At 44.8% G+C, this 24381-nt stretch overlaps 1 protein-coding gene across 1 annotated transcript in view; it reads right to left on the bottom strand.

The window, feature by feature from the left end:
* Positions 1-2862: 2862 nt before the first annotated feature.
* chrna2b (cholinergic receptor, nicotinic, alpha 2b (neuronal)) overlaps positions 2863-24381 on the bottom strand; it is an 81742-nt gene continuing 60223 nt past the window's right edge. The window contains exons 3-6 of the mRNA XM_061986779.1: positions 24158-24202; positions 23968-24077; positions 9992-11087; positions 2863-3007 (exon numbers count right to left, since the gene is read on the bottom strand). Coding sequence (XP_061842763.1) covers positions 2882-3007; positions 9992-11087; positions 23968-24077; positions 24158-24202 — 1377 coding nt within the window. The 3' untranslated portion in view covers positions 2863-2881. The remainder of the gene's footprint in view (positions 3008-9991; positions 11088-23967; positions 24078-24157; positions 24203-24381) is intronic.

Genomic DNA, 24381 nt, shown 5'->3' with positions numbered 1-24381 from the left:
ATCAGCGCTATCAGAGACTGGCCAATTCCGAAGGACCAGAAGCAGCTAAAAAGCTTCTTGAGACTTGCCTCATATTATCGGCGTTTTGTGAAGGGATTTTCCTGCAGTGGCGCACCTTTGTTTAGCCTCCTTCAGAACGATCAGATGTTCTTGTGGACGCCGGACTGTCAGGAGGCATTTTCTGGCCTCAAGAAGGCCCTCATGAATGCTCCTGTCCTCACCACTCCAGACCCAGCTAAGCCTTTTGTGCTGGATACGGACGCCCGTATTGTTGGTATGGGCGCGGTGCTGTCGCAGGTGGGCCCAGAAGGTGAACGGGTGGTGGCTTACTTCAGCCGCACCTTCAACAAGAGTGAGCGGCGGTACTGTGTGACCAGACGTGAACTGTTAGCTGTTGTGTTGGCTGTACGCCATTTCAAGTACTACTTGTGTGGCATGTCCTTCACCAACAGAACAGACCATGCAGCACTACAATTGCTGATGTCGTTTCGTGAACCAGAGGGTCAGGTGGCACGATGGCTGGAGGAGCTGCAGTCTTTCCACTTTAGTGTGTGTCATCGGGCTGGGGCGCAGCACGCCAAAGCAGACGCTCTCGCTCGGCGGCCGTGTGCTATTGATGGCTGTAGCTACTGTGACCGGCGAGACGTCAGAGAGAAGGAGCTGCGCGGAGATGAGACCGCTGACGGGCCTTCATGCTGCACTTTGGAGCTGTGGATGCTGCAGAATGGGCGGCCAGGCAGGGGGAAGACAGCGATCTCAAACCAGTGCGGAAATGGTTCCAGAGTGGTAGGAGACCACCCTGGGAAGGCGTGTTGGGGCTGTCAGTCGGCACCAAGGTCCTGTGGAGTAAGTTTTCTGTGCTGCGCAAAAGGAGCCGGCCACCGGGAAGGAGAGATGGCAGGTGGTGGTGCCGAAGACTCTGAGGGACGCAGTGCTGAAGGCGTGTCATGGGGGAACGGGCTCAGGGCATTTTAGCAGCACAAGACGCTCCGTCGCTTGCGCCAAGGGTTCTACTGGAGGACTTCTGTCGGCGCTGTGATGAGTGCGCAGCCGACAAGGGGTCCCAGGACCGGTCACACGCACCGCTTCAGCAGCAAGGGGTTGGAGCACCCATGGAGAGGGTAGCTGTGGACATTATAGGCCCTTTTCCCCTAACAGACAGAGGAAACAAGTATGTGCTTTGCGCGATGGATTATTTTACTAAGTGGCCAGAGGGGTACGCACTGCCGGACCAAGAAGCGGAGACAGTGGCTGATGCCTTACTGAAGGGCATGTTCAGTCACTTTGGAACTGCAGATATCCTCCACAGCGATCAGGGCAGGAATTTGGAATCCAGGGTTTTTGCTGTCCTGTGTGAAAGACTGGACATGCAAAAGACACGCACGACTCCCTTGCATCCGCAAAGTGATGGACTAGTGGAGTGGTTTAACCGCACCATGCAGCAGCAGCTAGCCATCCTCACCGCCAACCATCAGCAGGACTGGGACCGACATATTCCACTAGTGCTGATGGCATACCATGCCGCGGTTCAAAGTTCCACAAGCTGCACCCCTGCCTTGCTGATGTTGGTCGGGAGATCCGGACACCTGCTGAGTTGGCGTTTGGGAGACCACCAGGCAGCACCGAGGATCGGCCGGGACTGGAGTACGCTCGGAAGTTGCAGGATCGGATGGTAGCGGCACATTCATTTGCACGAGACCAGTTGGGGAAGGCTGGTTTGAGGCAAAAGAGGAACCATGACGTGCGGAGGTCTGGGTGTACACGCCCAAAAGAAAGAAAGGACGTTGCTCCAAGTTGGACAGTCATTGGGACGGTCCGTGTAGGGTGCTTGAGAGGGTCGGAGAAGTAGTCTATAGAGTTGCAGTGTCCCCTAAGGGCCGAAAGGTTGTCCTGCATAGAGACCGTTTGGCACCCTACAGGGGCAGAGAAGTTCCCCAGTTTGAGATGGCGCCTGCCTCACCAGATGGCAATGGACAGTTAGTGGATCAAGGGTCCCCATATTCCAGCATTGTTGTCCCTGTTGAGCCGCTAGCGCCACATGTTGATGGACCTGAGTCAGAACAGGGCCGTCCACAAAGACAGAGTCGTAGACCGCCGAGGTTCAGGGATTTTCTTGTTGACCCCTCGGGGCGAGGGGCTTCATAAAGGGGGAGGCAGTGTAATATCTGTGATATTTGTATTAGTGTACTGTGTCTTTAAGGGTTTGGGGAACGCACATGCACGGGTGAGTTGGCGGGAAGCAAGGGGGTGTGTGAGCGTGAGTTGTGGCTAACAGCAGCTCGTGTATGTGTGTGCGTTACTTTTGAAATACCAACAAGTCACCGCTTGTTAATAAAGCGATTGAGCAGCGCATCCTCGTCTGTGTGACTCCTTCTCCACTGCGGGGCATTACAATACCAATTGAAGTGAAGTAGGAGCTGAAAGTAAGTTAAATACCAAACAAAAACACAGAAAGCAACAATAAAAGTGACTTCATGGCAATAAAGAAATGCTAATGTTAGCCAGGAGCCATAATGCTAACAATGCTGATGTTTATCATTAGTACATTTTAGTTAACATACATTGAAGTGGAGAAGAATTTGAAAGTAGATGAACTACTAAATAAAAATATGCACTAATTCAAGTTATTCCATGGGCGTAAAGGCAAAGCTAAGGTGCCAGGATGCTAGCACTGCTAACTTTTAGCCAGAATGCTAACACTGTTAATTTTAACAACAGTACAATTTTAAGTGGGGTAGGATCTGAAAGTAGATGAAATACTAAACAAAAATATGCAGTCGTTAAAGTGACTTTTTGGTACCGCAGTTAGCGCAACCTCAATTGAGTTTGGCTACATTTGAAATATAAAACATTCGCGGTGTTCAAGACTTTGATGCATATTTTAAATCATGTCTGCTAGCCAAGGAGGCAGGAAGAGGCCGATGGTCCCCAGCAGGCAAACAATGATGAACATCCACAAAAAGATACGGTCAATCACCATGGCAACGTACTTCCAGTCCTCCTTCACCTGCGCCAAACACAGCAAAAACAAAAAGTGACAAAAAAATAAATTACAAATGTCATATATGTGTATTCAATTTCTTAAATATAATATATTGTTCGTACACAAGAACTGAACATTATTTACTATAATTAGGAAAATGTAACAAATATTTATAAATAGAATATACAGAAAAATGATACACTTTTGTATAGAAAATTAGAGCTTATGTATGTTTATTTTTACACATCATTAATAAAAATATACACGTACTGTATATGTATAATTATTCCACATATTTTGTTAGATTGACAATCTAATAGTAACATTCAACTTTTATTTAGTTTTGATTTAAGGTTTTTTTAATCGTACTGAAACTTTAAAAACATATTGGGGCGGCATGGCGGAGTGGGTAGAGCAACCGTGCCAGAAACCTGAGGGTTGCAGGTTCGCTCCCCGCCTCTTACCATCCAAAAATCGCTGCCGTTGTGTCCTTGGGCGGGACACTTCACCCTTTGCCCCCGGTGCCACTCACACCGGTGAATTGAATGATGAATGATAGGTGGTGGTCGGAGGGGCCGTTGGCGCAAATTGCAGCCACGCTTCCGTCAGTCTACCCCAGGGCAGCTGTGGCTATGAAAGTAGCTTACCACCACCAGGTGTGAATGAATGATGGGTTCTACATGTAAAGCGACTTTGGGTACTTAGAAAAGCGCTATATAAATCCCAGGTATTATTATTATTATTATTATTATATTAATTTATATGAATATCCATCCATCCATTTTCTACCGCTTGTCTCTTTTAGGGTCGCGGGGGGTGCTGAACCTATCTCAGCTGCATTCGGGCGGTAGGTGGTACACCAATATAATACAATAAAATAAAACATTACTTTTAAAATATGCGGTCATAACATACAGTATTTAAAAGATAAATGCAACAATGTTTTATCAATTTTCAATCATGTTATATAATTCCTGAATAATTGCAATGATAGATCTTTAATACATTACTAAATTATTATGATATATTACTTTCAATGAAATAATAATGTACAATAAAATTATGCTGTTACTGTATGTTGTATTTAAGTATAATTATTCCATATCATGTATTGATAGCCTAATAGTAACATCCAAGTTTTGTTGAATTTAAAGGTTTTTGTTTCGAATTATAAAATATAAAAAACATGAAAATAAATAATACATAATAAGAAAATAATATATTGAATTGAATTTATATATATGCTATAATGAAATATAAATATATTATAAAATAGTTGTATAATAAAATAAACATAACACCACATATGTGGTCATAATATACAGTACTTAAAAGATAAATGTAACTCTGCATTAATCTATATTGTCAGGCTATTGACATGTTAAACATTGCATTCATTGATGTACAAAACCCAAAACCAGTGAAGTTGGCACGTTGTGTAATTCATAAATAAAAAAAGAATACAATGATTTGCAAATCATTTTCAACTTATATTCAATTGAATAGACTACAAAGAAAAGTTATTTATTGTTCGAATCTTCTGCCCAGCGAAGCCGGCAGCGTTTCTGGGTGTTGTTGATAAATGGCTTTGGCTTTGCATAGTAGAGTTAACTTGCAGATGTAGCAACAAACTGTAGTTACTGACAGTGGTTTTCTGAAGTGTTCCTGAGCCCATGTGGTGATATCCTTTACATACTGTTGCTTTTTGATGCAGTACCGCCTGAGGGTCTGTAACATCATCGCTTACGTGCAGTGATGTCTTCAGATTCTCTGAACCTTTTGATGATATTACGGACCATAGATTGTGAAATCCCTAAATTCTGTGCAATAGCTTGTGAGAAACGCTGTTCTTAAACTGTTCGACAATTTGCTCACGCATTTGTTCACAAAGTGGTGACCCTCGCCCCATCCTTGTTTGTGAATGATTGCGCATTTCATGGAAGCTGCTTTTATACCCAATCATGGCACTCACCTGTTCCCAATTAACCTGTTCACCTGTGGGATGTTCCAAATAAGTGTTTGATGAGCATTCTTCAACTTCCTCAGTCTTTTTTGCCACTTGTGTTTTGAAACATGTTGCAGGCAATCAAATTCCAAATGAGCTAATATTTGCAAAAAATAACTGTCATGTATGTGTGATCATGTTTTGTTTTAGTCATGTCCTGTTTGGTTTCGGTCACTTAGTTCCTGCTTTTTCACTCCCTTGTTTTGTTTCCATGGCTACCCATTAGTTTCACCTGTTCCACGTTTGGACTCACACACCTGTCACCAATCATGTCTGTTATTTAAGCCTGTCTTTTTCTGTTGGTCGGCCTGGCGACATTATCTGCTGTTACCCTTGTCGCTCATGCGTTCATTCCATGCCATTGTTCCATGATCGTTTCCATGCTTGTTCCAAGTAAGTTTTTGTTTATTCATGTCACGTTTAGCAGTTATTTTGTTTCATGTCCTTAGTCCATGTTAAGTGTAAGTTTTTGTTTCATAGTCAAGTTTGTACCTCCGCCTTGTGCGCGCCTTTTGTTTGTACTTTGTTAGAATAAATATGTCCTTACCTTCACGCCATGTCCACTCCAACTTTTATTGCATCTCGGGAAAACAAACACCCCAAAGTCCACCACGTTTTGACAGAATGTCACCAGCATTAAAAAGTTCTCCAGCAAGAAATCTGGATGAGTTGGATGCGCGCCATGGAGGCTGAGACGCTGCGCTATTCCTCCGTGGAGCGCACGGACCTGGTCTGGGTTCCTGCCGGCAAACTGGTGCCATTGAGCTCCGTGTGCTCTGACGACGTTGGCGCGTCTCCCCAGCCACAGAAGCGCCGTTCAAGACGAGGGACGTCAGGGAGGCCTTAACCGAGTGTACAGGATGTGCCGCTCCCGCAGGCTCCTCCCACTCCGGGAGGCAGCAGGCTGCTGCCAGCCCCGCTGCTCCAGGATAACGTCACGCCATCACCGGAGGATGACATCACAGAGCAAGATTTTTTTTCCTCAAATCTCTTTTTTGTCAATCGCTCCCAACCAAAGACTCCATGTCCATAACAAAATTTTATCAAGATATGTTTTTAGAAATCAGGTCGAGTTAATCACAGTCATCTAGTTTTCATTCCCCGCCCACATCACAGGACTTTTCTTTTTTTACGCCCACTCTATCCCAGGTAGAAAAAAATGAAAGACATTTTGGACAATTCAAAGGGGAGGATTCTGCCACCCTCCTGACCTCCCTCCACCCACCCCTAAAAACGGTTCAGACCGCAGGGAATGCCTCTGGTATCCGCTTCTTGAGGGGGGAGGGCTAGAGCTGGGAACTGTACGGGTGGGGTGACTCAGCTTCGCCATGCTAAGCTGCAACCTCTGGCCCGGCTGTCACCACCAGTCTTTCGGCCTGCCAGGCCGCAACCCCCAGCTAGGCCACCTCCACCTGCACCACGGCTAGCACCATGGCTAGCTTCTCTAAGGCTAGCACCTGTCGCTGCACCACGACCTGCACCACGGCTAGCTGGTTGGAGGCGGGGGCGTGGTTAAGAGGGGAGGAGTATATTTACAGCTAGAATTCACCAAGTCAAGTATAAATATATATATATATATATATATATATATATATATATATATATATATGAAATACTTACTTATATATATATGTATATACACATATATATATATATATATATATATATATATATATTTATATATGAAATACTTGACTTTCAGTGAATTCTAGCTATATGTATTATATATATATTTAGTTTATTATATATATATATATATATATATATATATATATATATATACTGTATATATATACTGTATATATATATAGTATAGCAGTTGTGCACTGCACTCTCTAAAAGCCCTAGATGTTATTGTCACATATACATGTACAGTAGATGGCAGTATTGTCCTGTTTAAGAGTGTCATAACATTGCTGTTTACGGCAGACAAACTGCTTTACGGTAGACGAAAACGTGACTGCTGTGGTTGTGTGTTGTTACCGCGCTGGGAGGACGTTAATGAAACTGCCTAACAATAAACCCACATAAGAAACCAAGAACTCGCCCTCGATCATTCTACAGTTATAACGTGATTGGGCAGGCACCCTGTTTATATTGTGGGAAAGCGGACATGAGAACAGGCTGGCCGCTGTCGACACGTCACTCAGGTCCGCATGGAGCTGGAGGGGGCGTGGCCTCCAGCTCCGCCTGAATTTCGGGAGATTTCCTGGAGAAAATTTGTCCCGGGAGGTTTTCGGGAAAGGCGCTGAATTTCGGGAGTCTCCCGGAAAATCCGGGAGGGTTGGCAAGTATGCGTTTAGCAGTTATTTTGTTTCATGTCTTTAGTCTACGTAAAGTGTAAGTTTTTGTTTCATAGTCAAGTTTGTACCTCTGCCTTGTGCGCGCCTTTTGTTTGTACCCTTTTGTTTGTACCATTTTGTTTGTACTTTGTTAGAATAAATATGTCCTTACCTTCACGCCATGTCTGCTCCAACTTTTATTGCATCTCGGGAAAACAAACACCCCAAAGTCCACCACGTTTTGACAATATTGTTTTCCAGTTCGAACGTTAAATATCTTGTCTTTGCAGTCTATTCAATTGAATATAAGTTGAAAAGGATTTGTAAATCATTGTATCCTGTTTTTATTTACGATTTAAACAACGTGCCAACTTCACTGGTTTTGGGTTTTGCAACTATGTAGTAATATAAATAATAATAATATTACATTTTAATTACAGAGCGTTTTTCAAAAACCCAAACACAAGGAATTACAGGGTAAAAAAAAACAAATACGAGTGTACAAAATAGCAAATATAAAAATATAAAACCAAGAAAAGCAAAGGAAACATTATTATAGAGAACAAGATTATAATAGGGCAGCACGGTGGAAGAGGGGTTAGTGCGTCTACCACACAATACGAAGGTCCTGAGTAGTCGTGAGTTCAATCCCGGCCTCGGGATCTTTCTGTGTGGAGTTTGCATGTTGTCCCCGTGACTGCGTGGGGTCCCTCCGGGTACTCACCACCTCCAAAGACATGCACCTGGGGATAGGTTGATTGGCAAAACTAAATTGGGCCTAGTGTGTGAATGTGAGTGTGAATGTTGTCTGTCTATCTGTGTTGGCCCTGCAATGAGGTGGCGACTTGTCCAGGGTGTACCCCGCCTTCCGCCTGATTGTAGCTGAGATAGGCTTCAGCGCCCCCCGCGACCCCGAAGGGAATAAGCGGTAGAAAATGGATGGATGGATGGAAGATTATAATATAATGTGATGTTTTACTAAATGTAAACATTTTTAAAAGTCATATCAGTATTCTATTATCAGAATATATTAAATCAAATATAATATGTAGTAACATAAAATAATAAATAAAAATAGTCATAATAATATATAATAATAATAATAAAGTAATATAATACAAACCCCGTTTCCATATGAGTTGGGAAATTGTGTTGGATGTAAATATAAACGGAATACAATGATTTGCAAATCCTTTTTAACCCATATTCAATTGAATGCACTACAAAGACAAGATATTTGATGTTCAAACTCATAAACTTTATTTTTTATTTTTTGCAAATAATTAACTTAGAATTTCATGGCTGCAACACGTGCCAAAGTAGTTGGGAAAGGCATGTTCACCACTGTGTTACATGGCCTTTCCTTTTAACAACACTCAGTAAACATTTGGGAACTGAGGAGACACATTTTTGAAGCTTTTCAGGTGGAATTCTTTCCCATTCTTGCTTGATGTACAGCTTAAGTTGTTCAACAGTCCGGGGGTCTCCGTTGTGGTATTTTAGGCTTCATAATGCGCCACACATTTTCAATGGGAGACATGTCTGGACTACAGGCAGGCCAGTCTAGTACCCGCACTCTTTTACTATGAAGCCACGTTGATGTAACACGTGGCTTGGCATTGTCTTGCTGAAATAAGCAGGGGCGTCCATTGTAACGTTGCTTGGATGGCAACATATGTTGCTCCAAAACCTGTATGTACCTTTCAGCAGTAATGGTGCCTTCACAGATGTGTAAGTTACCCATGTCTTGGGCACTAATACACCCCCATACCATCACAGATGCTGGCTTTTCAACTTTGCGCCTATAACAATCCGGATGGTTCTTTTCCTCTTTGGTCCGGAGGACACAACGTCCACAGTTTCCAAAAACAATTTGAAATGTGGACTTGTCAGACCACAGAACACTTTTCCACTTTGTAGTAGTCCATCTTAGATGAGCTCAGGCCCAGCGAAGCCGACAGCATTTCTGGGTGTTGTTGATAAACGTTTTTTTGCCTTGCATAGGAGAGTTTTAACTTGCACTTACAGCTGTAGCAACCAATTGTAGTTACCGACAGTGGGTTTCTGAAGTGTTCCTGAGCCCATGTGGTGATATCCTTTACACACTGATGTTGCTTGTTGATGCAGTACAGCCTGAGGGATCGAAGGTCACGGGTGTAGCTGCTTACGTGCAGTGATTTCTCCAGATTCTCTGAACCCTTTGATGATATTACGGACCGTAGATGGTGAAATCCCTAAATTCCTTACAATAGCTGGTTGAGAAAGGTTTTTCTTAAACTGTTCAACAATTTGCTCACGCATTTGTTGACAAAGTGGTGACCCTCGCCCCATCCTTGTTTGTGAATGACTGAGCATTTCATGGAATCTACTTTTATAACCAATCATGGCACCCACTTGTTCCCAATTTGCCTGTTCACCTGTGGGATGTTCCAAATCAGTGTTTGATGAGCATTCCTCAACTTTATCAGTATTTATTGCCACCTTTCCCAACTTCTTTGTCACGTGTTGCTGGCATCAAATTCTAAAGTTAATGATTATTTGCAAAAAAAAAAATGTTTGTCAGTTTGAACATCAAATATGTTGTCTTTGTAGCATATTAACTGAATATGGGTTGAAAATGATTTGCAAATCATGGCATTCCGTTTATATTTACATCTAACACAATTTCCCAACTCATATGGAAACGGGGTTTGTATATGTAGGTATTTGATTGCTACTCACACTAAAGTCGGCGTCCTCGGCCCTCAGGTGGTCAGCGATGTAATGCACTCCTTCCAGAGCATGGATGATGCTTGGTGAGAGCAGGAAGTGCGTCACAGGAAGGTCATCGTTTGGCGTCTGATGGTTGGCCACGCCTTTGCTTCCTGTCTGCTGCCTGCTCTTCTGCGGCGCCTTTTGCTGAGGCGGAGGCGTCGACCCCGGAACCCTTGGAGACGGCGGGCGGAAGGAGAAATAGGACGTCAGCGTCCCCAGCTCCAAATCTTCAAAGCAGTCCTGGTGGTGGTCCACCGATGTTTTACCGTCTTGGGCCCAGCTGGCCGAGGTGCTGAGGACGCCCGACTTGGCCCGACCTCGCTGCCGTTCCAGCAGCAGCCTGCGACGACGGGCGTTGGAGGGCGGGCGCCGCATGAACAGCCATCGCGGGATGAGATCTAGAAAGACGGCGTGGACCCAGCGCGGCATCTTGTGGGTGTTGGGGGAGCGGTGATGGACGTTGAGGACGAAGACGGTGATGACGATGGACAGGGTGACGAAGATCATGGTGAAGAGGAGGTACTCGCCGATGAGCGGGATGACCAGCGACGTGGACGGGATGATCTCGGTGATGAGCAGGAGGAAGACGGTGAGGGAGAGCAGTACGGAGATGCACAGCGTGATCTTCTCGCCGCAGTCGGACGGCAAGTAGAAGACCAGAACAGTGAGGCAGGAGATGAGCAGGCAGGGGATGATGAGGTTGATGGTGTAGAAGAGCGGCAGCCTCCGGATGATGAAGAAGTAGGTGATGTCTGGGTAGATCTCGTGGCAACAGTCGTACTTCTTGGTGTTGTACGTGCCCACCGCGTTGATGATGGCCCACTCGCCGCTCTCCCAGTAGTTGTTCAGGTCCACCGTGTTCTCAATGCGCTCCAGGTCGATCTTGGCCTTGTCATACGTCCACGAGCCGAACTTCATCTTGCAGTTCTGCTGGTCGAAGGGGAAGAAGGTGACGTCGATGCTGCATGAGCTCTTGTAGATGGCCGGCGGCACCCAGCGCACTTTGCCCGTGTGGAACAGGTGAGCCTTCGTCATGTGGGTGACCGCAAACTCCCCGTCAGCACTGCAACGGCAAAGAAACGACTTGAAAACCCTCGAAAATGTGAGGACGACCCTAAGGCGGGAAATATCGCTTTGCAAAGGTGTGGATTAAGGGGACTCAAATCGCTTCCCAAGGGGGAGGCCAATTTTTTTTGCGCTTTTTGTATGCTATCAATTAGGCACACCTAAAAGCAATGAGTGGACTGAACCACCTCCTGATCCGGGGTGGCTTATTTGGATGATGTGGTGGTCTTTAGCACTTCTTGGGAAGGCCATCTATCTCACCTACATCAGAACCTTCAATAAATCAATTTGGCTGGACTCACCCTGGACGCCCCAAAATGCGTGTGGGTGAAAAATGAAGTATCCCACATGGGATAGCCCCTTGGTGATGGTAAAACACGCCCTCAAGTGGACAAAGTGAAAGCCATCAGGGACAGTCCTGGACTCCAGGTACGATCATTTTTGGAGTTTCCTGGGTGACTTCCTGGCACAAGGAAAGGAGGGTGAGGAATAGGGTTGTACGGTATACCGGTATAGTACCGTGATACTAATGAATCATTTTCGGTACTATACCGCCTATATAAAGTACCACCGCCGAACCTCATTTTTTAACGGGCATGACGGCGTGTCGTCGCTGGTTTTACAAGCAGAGGAGCATGTTCGGTAGTGCACAATCACAGAGTACTTGCAAGCAGACACAGTGCGTAGACAGAAAAGGGAGAATGGACGCATTTTGGCTTAAAAACTAATGATAAAGGTCAAGTTATAACACTGAAACGCCCTCAGGAAGAGGTGCTTTAAGACGTGGCGAGTGGCTGACGTCCAGCCGCAGTCTGCAGTGTTTTAGCTACTTCTAAATCACTAATCCTCACCTCCATGGCGACAAAGTAAGTTTGTTACAAGTATCATTAGCAGGACGAGGAATAGCTTAACATGCTTCACTACACACCGTAGGAGGATACAATAGCTCACCGGCGTCACAATGTAAACAAATGCCATGGGTGGATCTACACCTGACATCCACTGCAATGATACCAAGTACAGGAGCGTATCTAGTCGATACTACTATGACTACATCGATATTTTTTAGCATCACAAAATCTTTTTTCGTTTTTTTAAATGTATATTATGTTTATAAACTCAGGAAATACGTCCCTGGACACGAGAACTTAAATTATGACCAATGTATGATCCTGATCGGATCGATACCCAAATTTGTGGTATCATCCAAAACTAATGCAAAGTATCAAACAACAGAAGAATAAGTGATTACTACATTTTAACAGAAGTGTAGATAGAACATGTTAAAACACAAAATAACCAGATATTAACAGGAAATGAACAAGTGGATTAAAAATGTATTTTCTACCGCTTGTCCTTCATAATTTTGACAAAATAATAGAATGATAAATGATGCAATATGTTTCTGCATACATCAGCTGTCAAATTAGGAGCCTTTGTTTGTTTACTTACTAATAAAAGAAAAGTTGTCTCGTATGCTCACTATTTTACTTAAGGACAAAATTGCAATAAGAAACATACGTTTAATGTACCCTAAGATTTTTTGTTAAAATAAAGCCAATAACGCCATTTTTTGTGGTCTCCTTTATTTAGAAAAGTATCAAAGTATGGAAATACATTTTGGTACCGGCAGTGCCGGCCCAAGCCTCCATGGGGCCCTAAGCAAAATTTGATTTTGGGGCCCTCTATTTCTGCCAATAATATTGATTGTTGATCATTCACACACCTACTATAAACTCATTGCGGCTCTGGCAGTGTTGTTTACATTATCCTATTGTCAGCCTGGCATGTCTTTACAAATGACATGTCATTTATAAAGATATGGGGGTGGCCCAGTTAAGAACATAAATAATACCAATGAATGAACGAATGATGTCCAGAGTGCCACATATGGTTCCTAATCTTAAAATGTAGAAAACATTCAGCTACAAGAGTGGCCTGGGGTTGAACAGTCCAAGTGATAAAGCTTTGTATTTACAGTAAAAGTGTCATCTTGTCTCATCAGTCTTGTACTTATTAGTCTTTAATTACTAGTTTACATTTTTAGTTAATTGTTCATATTTAATGTTTACTTTGTACAAAGAGAGCGCAGTCTACTGAAGTTAAATTCATCAATAGTTTTCCCCTTTGAAAGACGCAAGGCAAATTCCTTCCATTTCACCATGTTGCTACAATGATCTTCACTGTTTTCATGCTGTTTCAGCAGTGCACCTATGTTGATCCAATCCCGCTGTCCCTCGGCTGCCAGTTTTAAGGACTTTTTGGAAAATAATTTGCAGCAAAAGCATTAGACTGCATCTTTACTTCTTGAATAAGTCAGCCAGCTACGCTTGACTTTTTCCCCATTGACTAGCTGTCTGTAGGTATAATGATAATGAAAACTTCGGCCATCATGCTGTTTGGGGAATGAAAGGTTCTCCTTAATAGACAGTGGTCCTCTGATCACCTGCTCAGCCCTGTCTGAATCTGAGAGGAAAGATATGGCGTCACATTAGTGCCAAAAATCCGAGCGCATAAAAACTGTTATCGCGCGCTGATTCTCCACTTCGTGCGCGCGCGACACCCTTTTGCGCGCGCGTGGTGTCTTTTTGCGCGCGCGTGGTGCCTTTCTGCGCGCGCGCCGTCTCGGTCTGTGCGCTCTCTGTGTACTCCTGGCATCTCTCCTCGCGCTGTCATGTTTCTTTTTGGCACTTTGGGGGCAGGTATGCTTAGACGGCCCCTCCTTTCTGATTGGCTCTGAGCATTTTTCATAAGACCAATCATTCTCCAGCGTAGCAACGTTGTAGCCATCTTACCTCGGACAGCTAGCCTCAATCATTACATTGATGTCAAAGCAAGTTATGGTAATTTAATTAGTACATGTACCAATTAAATTACCATAACTTGCTCGATTTTCGACCAATTTACAAACGGTTTGCCTTGTTACAAATCTTATTACATGTAGATATGACATAGGATGCTGCACCTGTTGAAATCACCTCTTTCGCTATAAAAAAAAATGACTTAATTGTGCAACATAGTTGTGTAGGGTCAGTGTTAGTCAGATCTCTGATTATTTTAAACTGTTTCAGAATACATTATTAAAAGGCTATTTTTAACATTTTAAAAACAAAATTCAAAGATTATTTCATTAATTTTATGGCTGAATCAAAAGAAATTCCATAAATTAGAAAACAAATGTTCAAGAAGAAGTGAAAACTTTGCGCCTATAACAAGCTTGATACATATTGACGATGACCCGCCCTGCTATACTTCTGATTATCTCTGAGCATTTTTCGCCTGGCCAATCAGAAAGAAGGGGCCGGCTAAGCATACCCACCCCCAAAGTGCCAAAACGAAACATGCCAGCGCACAGACCGAGACGGCACGCGCGCAAAAAGGCACCACGCGCGCGCAAAAGGGTGTCGCGCACGCGCACGAAGTGGAGAATCAGCGCGCGATAACAGTTTTTATGCGCTCGGATTTTTGGCACTAATGTGACGCCATAGCAGGCGGCAAACGTCACAGGTGCAGCAGAGGCAGCTTTACATTTAAAGAGAGGCAGGAAGAATCACTAAGCCTAGATCAGCAGCAGCACTCTGTTGACCTAAAATTGTGTTTTTGTACAATAATATATCTTTGATCATTTAGAAATCATCAGTCAGACTCGTACATGCAAAAAATAAAAAATAAGAATTTTTTGTTAATTCCTTTGGGGGCCCCCTGGTGGCCGCGAGGCCCTAAGCAAGCGCTTAGTACGCTTATGCCTTGGGCCGGCTCTGGGTACCGATATCAAAATATTGGTATCGAGACAACCCTTGTGAGGAACAACCACTCCTCTACTTGAGTTGGTTGTTTTTGCCACCTTCTGTTTACTTGTGAGGAAAATAAACTTGTCAAACTCTGCTAAAGTGCTCTGCCATCCATCAAGTCAGTCTGTTAATACTCAAGTCAGGAGTGTGAGACTGGAACAGACTGTTTCTACTTTCATTGTTTCCTATGGCAAATTGATCCAATCATATGGGATCACTGTGCATTGCATAGAATAAATGTAAAATAGCTGATAAGCCATAATATCCTGCTTTGGGTGCATGAATAGAAATATAGATGTATGGACTGATTTTAATATAAAACTATTGTAGAGATGCTATGAGCATAAGAGGTTATTACATTTTCTAATGAATAAGCTGCACAAATACATGAAGATATGTATCATATATATCCTCAGCCACTTCGTCCAGCGCTTCCCGGGGGATCCCGAGGCGTTCCCAGGCCAGCCGGGAAACATAGTCTTCCCAACGTGTCCTGGGTCTTCCCTTGGCCTCCTACCGGTCGGACGTGCCCTAAACACCTCCCTAGCGAGGCGTTCGGGTGGCATCCTGACCAGATGCCCGAACCACCTCATCTGGCTCCTCTCGATGTGGAGGAGCAGCAGCTTTACTTTGAGCTCCCCCGGATGGCAGAGCCTAATGAAATGTCATGATGGAAAAACAGTCAAGTATCTTCATGCCGGATCGGTCGAGGCCCGGAAAAACAACGACCGCGCTACCCACTGCCTTGACCCAGGGTGGGGGCGACAAGTTTACTACTGGGACAAGATCAAGATCAACAATAACACCCAGCCTCTCAAAAAATTGCACCATTATTGGGACATGGAACGTCCGCACACTGTATGCCTGTGGGAAAGTGAAGGAACTAGCTATGGTATAGCGGAGAGGACTGTAGACATCAACATAGAGTTGGTTTTATTGTCAACAAAAGCAAAATAAACTCAGTCATCAACTGTACACCTATATCCAGCAGGCTCATCAGCATCCGAATGGCTGCGCGGCCCATGAATTTAACCATCATTCAAGTGTATGCCCCAACGACAGATTATGATGATGAAGCAGTTGAAACCTTCTATGAGGAGCTAGAGAACACCATAAAGAAAACTCCCAAGAAGGACTTTCTAGTCATCCAAGGAGACTGGAATGCCAAAATAGGTACCGATGCATACGACCACTGGGGAGGAACAGCGGGGCGGTTTGGGCTAGGTGAAACAAACGACAGAGGACTGCGACTTCTGGACTTTGCTAAAAGCCATAAGCTCACTGTAGCCAATACGCTGTTTCCACATAAAACCTCTCAGAGAACAATGTGGCATGCACCGAATGGAAAGATACATAACCAAATTGACTACACCACAAAGGTTCAAGTCAAGAATCAACAAAGCCCGAACCAGAACATTTCCTGGTGCGAACATTGGTAGTCATCACGATATGGTACTAATGACGCTTAAACAAACTGAAGACTCCAAAAAAACACACTAACCCACGCATCAGATTTAGTCTAGACCAGGGGTCACCAACCTTTTTGAAACCAAGAGCTACTTCCTGGGTACTGATTAATGCGAAGGACTACCAGTTTCCATCCATCCATTTTCTACTGCTTATTCCCTTTGGGGTCGCTGGGGGCGCTGGAGCCTATCTCAGCTACAATCGGGCGGAAGGCGGGGTACACCCTGGACAAGTCGCCACCTCATCGCAGTGGCTACCAGTTTGATACACACTTAAATAAATTGCCAGAAATAGCCAATTTGCTCAATTTACCTTTAACTCTATGTTATTATTAATAATTAATGATATTGATCTTTGTGGAAACACTGATCATCTTAATGATTTCTCACAATAAATATATATAGAAACAGATAAATATCAATATGCAACACTTTATTTTTATATTTTCTCTAAGTGCACATTTTTCAAATTGAACATTTTCAAATGATCACTTCTAAGACAGTCTTGTGAAATCACAATATCCCATTTTAACTAGCTAGCCACTAACATTTTTTTAAACAAATCATGAATTGCTTTGCACCATGTTTGTACAAATAATAACTAATGTAAAATACAAAAGTAAATTCTCAAAATTTTAAATAAATCATGTCACACTTTGAACTGGACACCAAATCTGTTGTCTGTTTCTTTGTCAGTTAGTGAAGACCAAGTCTTTAAAATATTTTCTTGGATTTTCAAATTCTATTTGAGTTTTGTCTCTCTTAGAATTAAAAATGTCGAGCAAAGCGAGACCAGCTTGCTAGTAAATAAATACAATTAAAAAAAATAGAGGCAGCTCACTGGTAAGTGCTGCTATTTGAGCTATTTTTAGAACAGGCCAGTGGGCTACTCATCTGGTCCTTACGGGCTACCTGGTGCCCGCGGGCAGCGCATTGGTGACCCCTGGTCTAGACAGACTTAAAGACCCACAAGTTGCAGGAATATTTGAGGCAAACGTAGGAGGGAAATTTGCAACACTTAACTTAGTACAAGACATAAACTCACTGACAGATAACATGGAGAAAGCAATCATAGAATCAGCAACTGAAGTACTAGGGAAGGACAGGAAGAAAAACAAACCATGGATCACTGATGACATCCAAGACCAATGTGATCTCAGAAGGGACCTCAAAAAGACAAAGAAGGATGACCCAGAGGCAGCTAAGCAGCATACCTCTGTGAACAGAAACATCAGGAAGATGATGAGGGAAGCAAAAGAAAAGTGGATCACAGAACAGTGTGAAAGCATAGATGTAGGGATACGGCAGGGCAACAGTAAAGCAGTCTACGCAACGCTGAAGAAACTGACAAGGACACAACAACCTACAGCCACAGTAATAGACGACAAGCATGGATCTCTACTAACAGTGAAAGCAGAAATAACCCAACGGTGGACAGAGTATTGCCAACTATAAAATATCACCAGACCCCACCATATTAACCAATGCCATGAAGCCCAGTGACGAATGCGAGGATGCACCGATACTGCAAGCTGAAGTAGAGGAGGCAGTAAAGAGCCTAAAAATCGGCAAATCACCAGGCATCGATAACGTCCCAGCAGAGCTTTGGAAGCATGGGGGGCGAAGCATTATAATAGCACTGACACATATATGCCATAAGATTTGGGAAACCAAGCAGTGGCCCCAAAAATGGACCCAATCTCTGATTATCCCCCTCCCTAAGAAAGGGAATTCAAGGCAGTGCCAAAATTATAGAACCATCAGCCTCATCTGTCACGCTAGCAAAGTAATGCTGCGGATAATCCTGAACAGACTGAGGAACAAGGCAGAGGAAATCCTCTCTGAGGAACAGGCTGGATTCAGACCAAAACGGAGCACCACCGAACAGATCTTCAACGTCAGACTACTGATTGAGAAGCACCTTCAGCACCAACACAACTTATACCACAACTTCATTGACTTTAAAAAAGTCTTTGACCGTGTCTGGCATGAAGGACTATGGCAGGTTCTCTGAAATTACAACTTTGACAATAATCTCATACAGGTCATCCAAGCACTTTATACAGACTCAAGCAGTGCAGTTCTCATCAACAACAGCATAGGAGAACCTTTTAAAACATCTATTGGTGTCCGCCAAGGCTTTCTCCTCTCCCCTGTCCTATTTAATGTCTTCCTGGAGAACATCATGGAAAAAGCACTCCAAGAATTCCACACCTCCGTTACCATCGGAGGAAGACCCGTCTCCAACCTTCGCTTCCCGGATGACATCGACCTTATGGGAAAAAGTGAGGCTGAACTCCAGGAACTGACCACCAGACTGGAGGAGGCGGCGAGAGCTTATGGAATGGAGATAAGTGCAGAGAAGAGAAAGATCCTGGTCAACAGTCACAATCACTTACCACCACCAAACATCACATTGAATGGACAAACCCTGGAGGAAGTAAAGGACTTTAAGTACCTCGGGTCCTTTGTGAGTGAAGATGGCAGCTCCACAAAAGAGATCAGAGCAAGAATCGGCATAGCAACATCAGCCATGACAAGACTGACCAGTATCTGGAAAAGCAATACCATCAGCTTCCAGGTGAAGGTCAGACTCTAAAAGTCACTTGTTCTTTCAACCCTACTCTATGGTTGTGAGAGCTGGACGCTCACAGCGGACACTGAGCGCAGGATACAGTCCTTTGAAAGCAGGTGTTACAGAAGAATGCTACATATATCATACAGTGAACACCGGACAAATGATTATGTTAGACAGCTAGTTACCACCCATGCTGGTGAACAGGAACCTCTACTCTCAACAGTTAAATGTCGCAAGCTGACCTGGTTTGGTCATGTCACAAGGCACACCTCCCTGTCAAAGACCATCCTGCAGGGAACAGTAGAGGGGAAGCGGAGACGAGGCAGGCAGAGAAAGGCCTGGATGGACAACATCAAAGAATGGACTAACTGCAGCTTCCAAATCCTGCTACGAACAGCAGAAGATCGTGGGCGCTGGAGATCCCTGACTGCCCAAGCATCCACCATGACACCCCTATGGCCTCCAAGGCCATGGGATGAGTGAGTGAGTGAGTAAGTACCTGTGATCTTGTCCTTTCGGTCATAACACAAAGCTCATGACCATAGGTGACGATGGGAACGTAGATCGACCGGTAAATTGAGAGCTTTGCCTTCCGGCTCAGCTCCTTCTTCACCACAACGGATCGATACAGCGTCCGCATTAATGAAAATGCCACACCGATCTGCCTGTCGATCTCACGATCCACTCTTCCCTCACTCGTGAACAAGATTCCGAGGTACTTGAACTCCTCCACTTGGGGAAGGGTCTTCTCCCCAACCCGGAGATGGCACTCCACCCTTTTCCGGGCGAGGTGCTGATTCTCATCCCAGTCGCTTCACACTCGGCTGCGAACCGGTCCAGTGAGAGCTGAAGATCCTGGCCAGATGAAGCCATCAGGACCACATCATCTGCAAAAAGCAGAGACATAATCCTGCAGCCACCAAACCAGATCCCCTCAACGCCTTGACTGCGCCTAGAAATTCTGTCCATAAAAGTTCTGAACAGAATCGGTGACAAAAAGGGCAGCCTTGGCAGGGTCCAACCCTCACTGGAAACGTGTCCGACTTACTGCCGGCAATGCGGACCAAGCTCTGACACTGATCGTACAGGGAGCGGACCGCCCCATACTCTCTGAGCACTCCCCACAGGACTTTCCGAGGGACACGGTCAAATGCCTTCTCCAAGTCCACAAAGCACATGTAGACTCGGCAGGGTCCTTGAGGTTGCATGGGAGTTTTCCCATGCAACCTCAAGGACCCTGCCGAGATTATAGAGCTGGTCCACAGTTCCACGACCAGGACGAAAACCACACTGTTCCTCCTGAATCCGAGGTTCGACTATTCGGCGTAGCCTCCTCTCCAGTACACCTGAATAGACCTTACCAGGAAGGCTGAGGAGTGTGATCCCACGATAGTAGGAACACACCCTCCGGTTCCCCTTCTTAAAGAGAGGAACCACCACTCCGGTCTGCCAATCCAGAGGTACCACCCCCGATGTCCACGCGATGCTGCAGAGTCTTGTTAACCAAGACAGCCCCATAGCATCCAGAGCCTTAAGGAACTCCGGGCGGTTCTCATCCACCCCCGGGGCCTTGCCACAGAGGAGCTTTTTAACTACCTCAGCAACCTCAGCCCCAGAAATAAGAGAGCCCACCACAGATTCCCCAGGCACTGCTCCCTCAGAGAAAGACGTGTTGGTGGGATTGAGGAGGTCTTCGAAGTATTCCCTTCACCGATCCACAACATCTGCAGTCGAGGTCAGCAGAACACGATCCTCACCATACACGGTGTTGACAGTGCACTGCTTCCCCTTCCTGAGGCGACGGATTGTGGTCCAGAATCGCTACGAAGCCGTCCGGAAGTCCTTTTCCGTGGCTCCCCCGAACTCCTCCCATGTCCGAGTTTTTGCCTCTGCGACCGCTGAAGCCGCACACCGCTTTGCCTGTCGGTACCTGTCGATAGGACTCCTTCTTCAGCTTGACGTATCCCTCACCGCCGGTGTCCACCAGCGGGTTCTAGGATTACCACCACGACAGGCACCAACTACCTTGCGGCCACAGCTTAAAATCCGCCGCCTGGACAATAGAGGCGGCTGACATTGAGTCCACTCGGACTCAATGTCCAGCACCTCCCTCGTGAAATGTTCAAAGTTCTTCCGGAGGTGGGAATTGAAACTCTCTCTGACAGGAGACTGCCAGAAGTTCCCAGCAGACCCTCACAATGCGTTTGGGCCTGCCAGGTCTGTCCGGCATCCTCCCCAGGGCCGGCCCGTGGCATAGGCCGTATAGGCAAATGCTAAGGGCGCCGTCCATCAGGGGGCGCCATGCCAGTGCCACAAATGTTGGAGAAAAAAAAAAAAAAAAAAGTTGTTACTATTATTTCTAAATACAAAAAATAATCTCACGTTAATTAAAATGCAAAGTAAAGCCTATTTAATAGAAATATTATTTGTTACAACATTACGCCTCCCCTCCTCCCCCCGCACGGTGCGCCCCCTCCCTTCCCTTATCATGACTCTTTTTGGACGTCACCACATCAAAAAATCAACACAAGATGTCAAAACGGCCAAAACTGTCAGGTGCCCAGGGAAGAAAAAAGAGAAAAGAAGAGGAGAAACGAGAAAAGACAGAGGTAGCAGGTAGGTAACGTTAGCCTACATGAAATTATTTGTCTGTTACAGAATGTGATAGTAACCTGGCTTTTTAGCATTAAGCTAATGTTACATGACTCGGCAATTGCTAATCAATAAATAGCTAATTCTGTTTTAACGTCGGGTTAATATTGTGGAGGGGGCTAAATTGTTATGGAAAATAATAATGTAACGTTAGGTAATTACAGTACTCCCACCTTACATTCCTCAGGGACATTTGTATTAGATCTTTTAAGCAGGTGTTTTTTGTTTAAATTATTGCCTTCTGGTTAGCTAATGTTTTCCCTGCAGGTAATAGTCACTTTTCCACCCCTTTATATATTAGGTATAGTTGTAAGTAAAAAAAAAGGTCAAAGACAAAGCTATTCGGGTTCTTGTGAGTATATACACTTCACTGCCGTGAAGTGTATATACATATAAATCTTGCCTAGGGCGCCAGATTGATTAGGGCCTGATCCTCCCCCACCATCGCAGCCAACTCACCACCAGGTGGTGATCGGTAGAAAGCTCCGCCCTTCTCTTCACCCGAGTGTCCAAAACATGAGGCCGCAAATCCGATGACACAACTACAAAGTCGATCATGGAACTGCGGCCTAGGGTGTCCTGGTGCCAAGTGCACATATGGACAACTTTATGTTTGAACATGGTGTCCGTTATGGACAATCTGTGACGAGCACAAAAGTCCAAGATCCAGATCCGGGCGGCTGTTCTTCCCAATCACGCCTCTCCAGGTATCACTGTCGTTGCCAACATGAGCGTTGAAGTCCCCCAGTAGGACAAGGGAATCACCCGGTACTTTCCAGTACTCCCTCGAGTGTATCCAAAAAGGGTGGGTACTCTGAACTGCTGTTTGGTGCGTAAAGACAAACAACAGTCAGGACCCCTCCCCCCACCCGAAGGCGGAGGGAAGCTACCCTCTCGTCCACTGGGCTTTGAGCTGGGGGGAAACAAGAATTACTATCCGAGCCCGTTGCCTCTCACTGCGTGCAATGCCAGTGTGGAAGAGAGTCCAGCCCCTATCGAGAGAACTGGTTCCAGAGCCCTTGCTGTGCGTCGAAGTAAGTATACATATATACTGTATATATCCGGCCGGAACTTCTCCACCTCCCGCACTAGCTCAGGCTCCTTCCCCCCCAGCGAGGTGACATTCCACGTCCCAAGAGCTAGTTTATGTAGCCGAGGATCGGACCGCCAAGTGCCCTGCCTTCGGCTTCCGCCCAGCTCACAACACACCCAGCCTCTATGGCCCCTCCCATGAGTGGTGAGCCCATTGGAGGGGTGACCCACATTGCCTCTTTCGGCTGTGCCCGGCCAGGCCCCATGGGGACAGGCCCGGCCACCAGTCACTCGCCATCGTGCCCCAACTCCGGGCCTGGCTCCAGAGGGGGGCCACGGTGACCCGCGTCCGGGCGAGGGAAATGGGAGTCTTTGTTCTTGCATTCCCATAGAAGTCTTCGAGCTGCTCTTTGTCTGATCCCTCTGGTAGGGTCTCCAAAGACAAACAGGTTTGTCTTTGGAGACCCTACCAGGGAGCATGGAAGCTCCCGGACACGCAAACTCCTCTACCACAGTAAGGTGGCAGCTCAGAGAGGAGTAAAAATGAATTGGTCATTTTTCAAACTTACACCATTTCCACATGTTTCCAACCTATTCAAACCATTCCACCTTCAACACATTCCACCATTCTGGAAATTCAAACTACTCTTTTTTCCAAGTTCGAAAAAATTCCAGGATTTTCCAGATTTCCTGGTTTTCCAAAGCCTTATTTCCACCCTTTGTTCTGGCGACTACTCCTTCCACATTTTTCAACCCACTTCAACCGTCAAAACATTCCTCTTAATTGGGACAAAAAAAACAAAGTTGTTTTTTGAACTGGAAAAATTCCCAGTTTTCCCAAAATCCCAGGAATTCCGTAATACCATTTTTTCAATTAAACATGCTACTATTTCAACATTTCTCGATCGATTTTAAAAATTTCAACACCAACCATTTCAACTCATTCAGACCATTCAAGTTTTTACCATTTACAAAAAAATGTACGCTTTTCCCGAAATTGCCAAATTTTGGGGAAATTCCCATTCAAATAAATGGGACATTCCACAACCCCCACATTTTTCATCTGATTCAAACGGTTTCAACTTCAAAATATTCAGCCTGTTTGGGAATTTCAACAATTCTAAAAATATGTCCAGGATTTCAGTTCAACTTCAGCATTGTGGAGCATTCACATGCAATTCCTTTAGGAATTGCCTCATCTCGTGTATATTGTTGAGAGTTGCATGATGGCAAAAATCCAGTAGAGGGCGCCACACACATGCTGTAGAAGCTGGTCCTATTAACTTCTCAGGAAGTGCAAAAGTTGTAAAAAAAATGGATCAATAATAATATTAATAAAAAAGTGGTTCAATTGCTCACTTATTGTAGAGAACAATGTCTGGGACCCAGATGAGTTCAGACGGCACTCTGATGGACGTCACGTTGTCGTAATCAGACGGTCTCCAGCGTAGTTTGTAGTCATTCCACTCCTGGATGAAAGAAGCAAACATACAATACTTTTGCATTATGGATGCAATACTGTGCTGTATTAATGGATGCATCCTCCCACCTGCTTGAGCCACACGTTGGTCGTCATCATTTGGTTCTTCTCATCCTTACAGATAGGAACATGAGACACATGAGAACAATCCTGTCCATACAAATTAATATCACTATGATAACACTTCAACACCATACATATTTATATCATCTTATCATCAGAAGCTATTAGGATAATGATTTCACATGTCTAAAACGCAGAACTTGATGATTTATGGTTTATAGCATCCCTCC

This window comes from Nerophis lumbriciformis, linkage group LG26 (assembly GCF_033978685.3).
Source record: "Nerophis lumbriciformis linkage group LG26, RoL_Nlum_v2.1, whole genome shotgun sequence".
Classification (NCBI taxonomy): domain Eukaryota; kingdom Metazoa; phylum Chordata; class Actinopteri; order Syngnathiformes; family Syngnathidae; genus Nerophis; species Nerophis lumbriciformis.
Note: the sequence above shows the minus strand (reverse complement) of the source record. Positions and strands in the feature narration are given on the sequence as shown.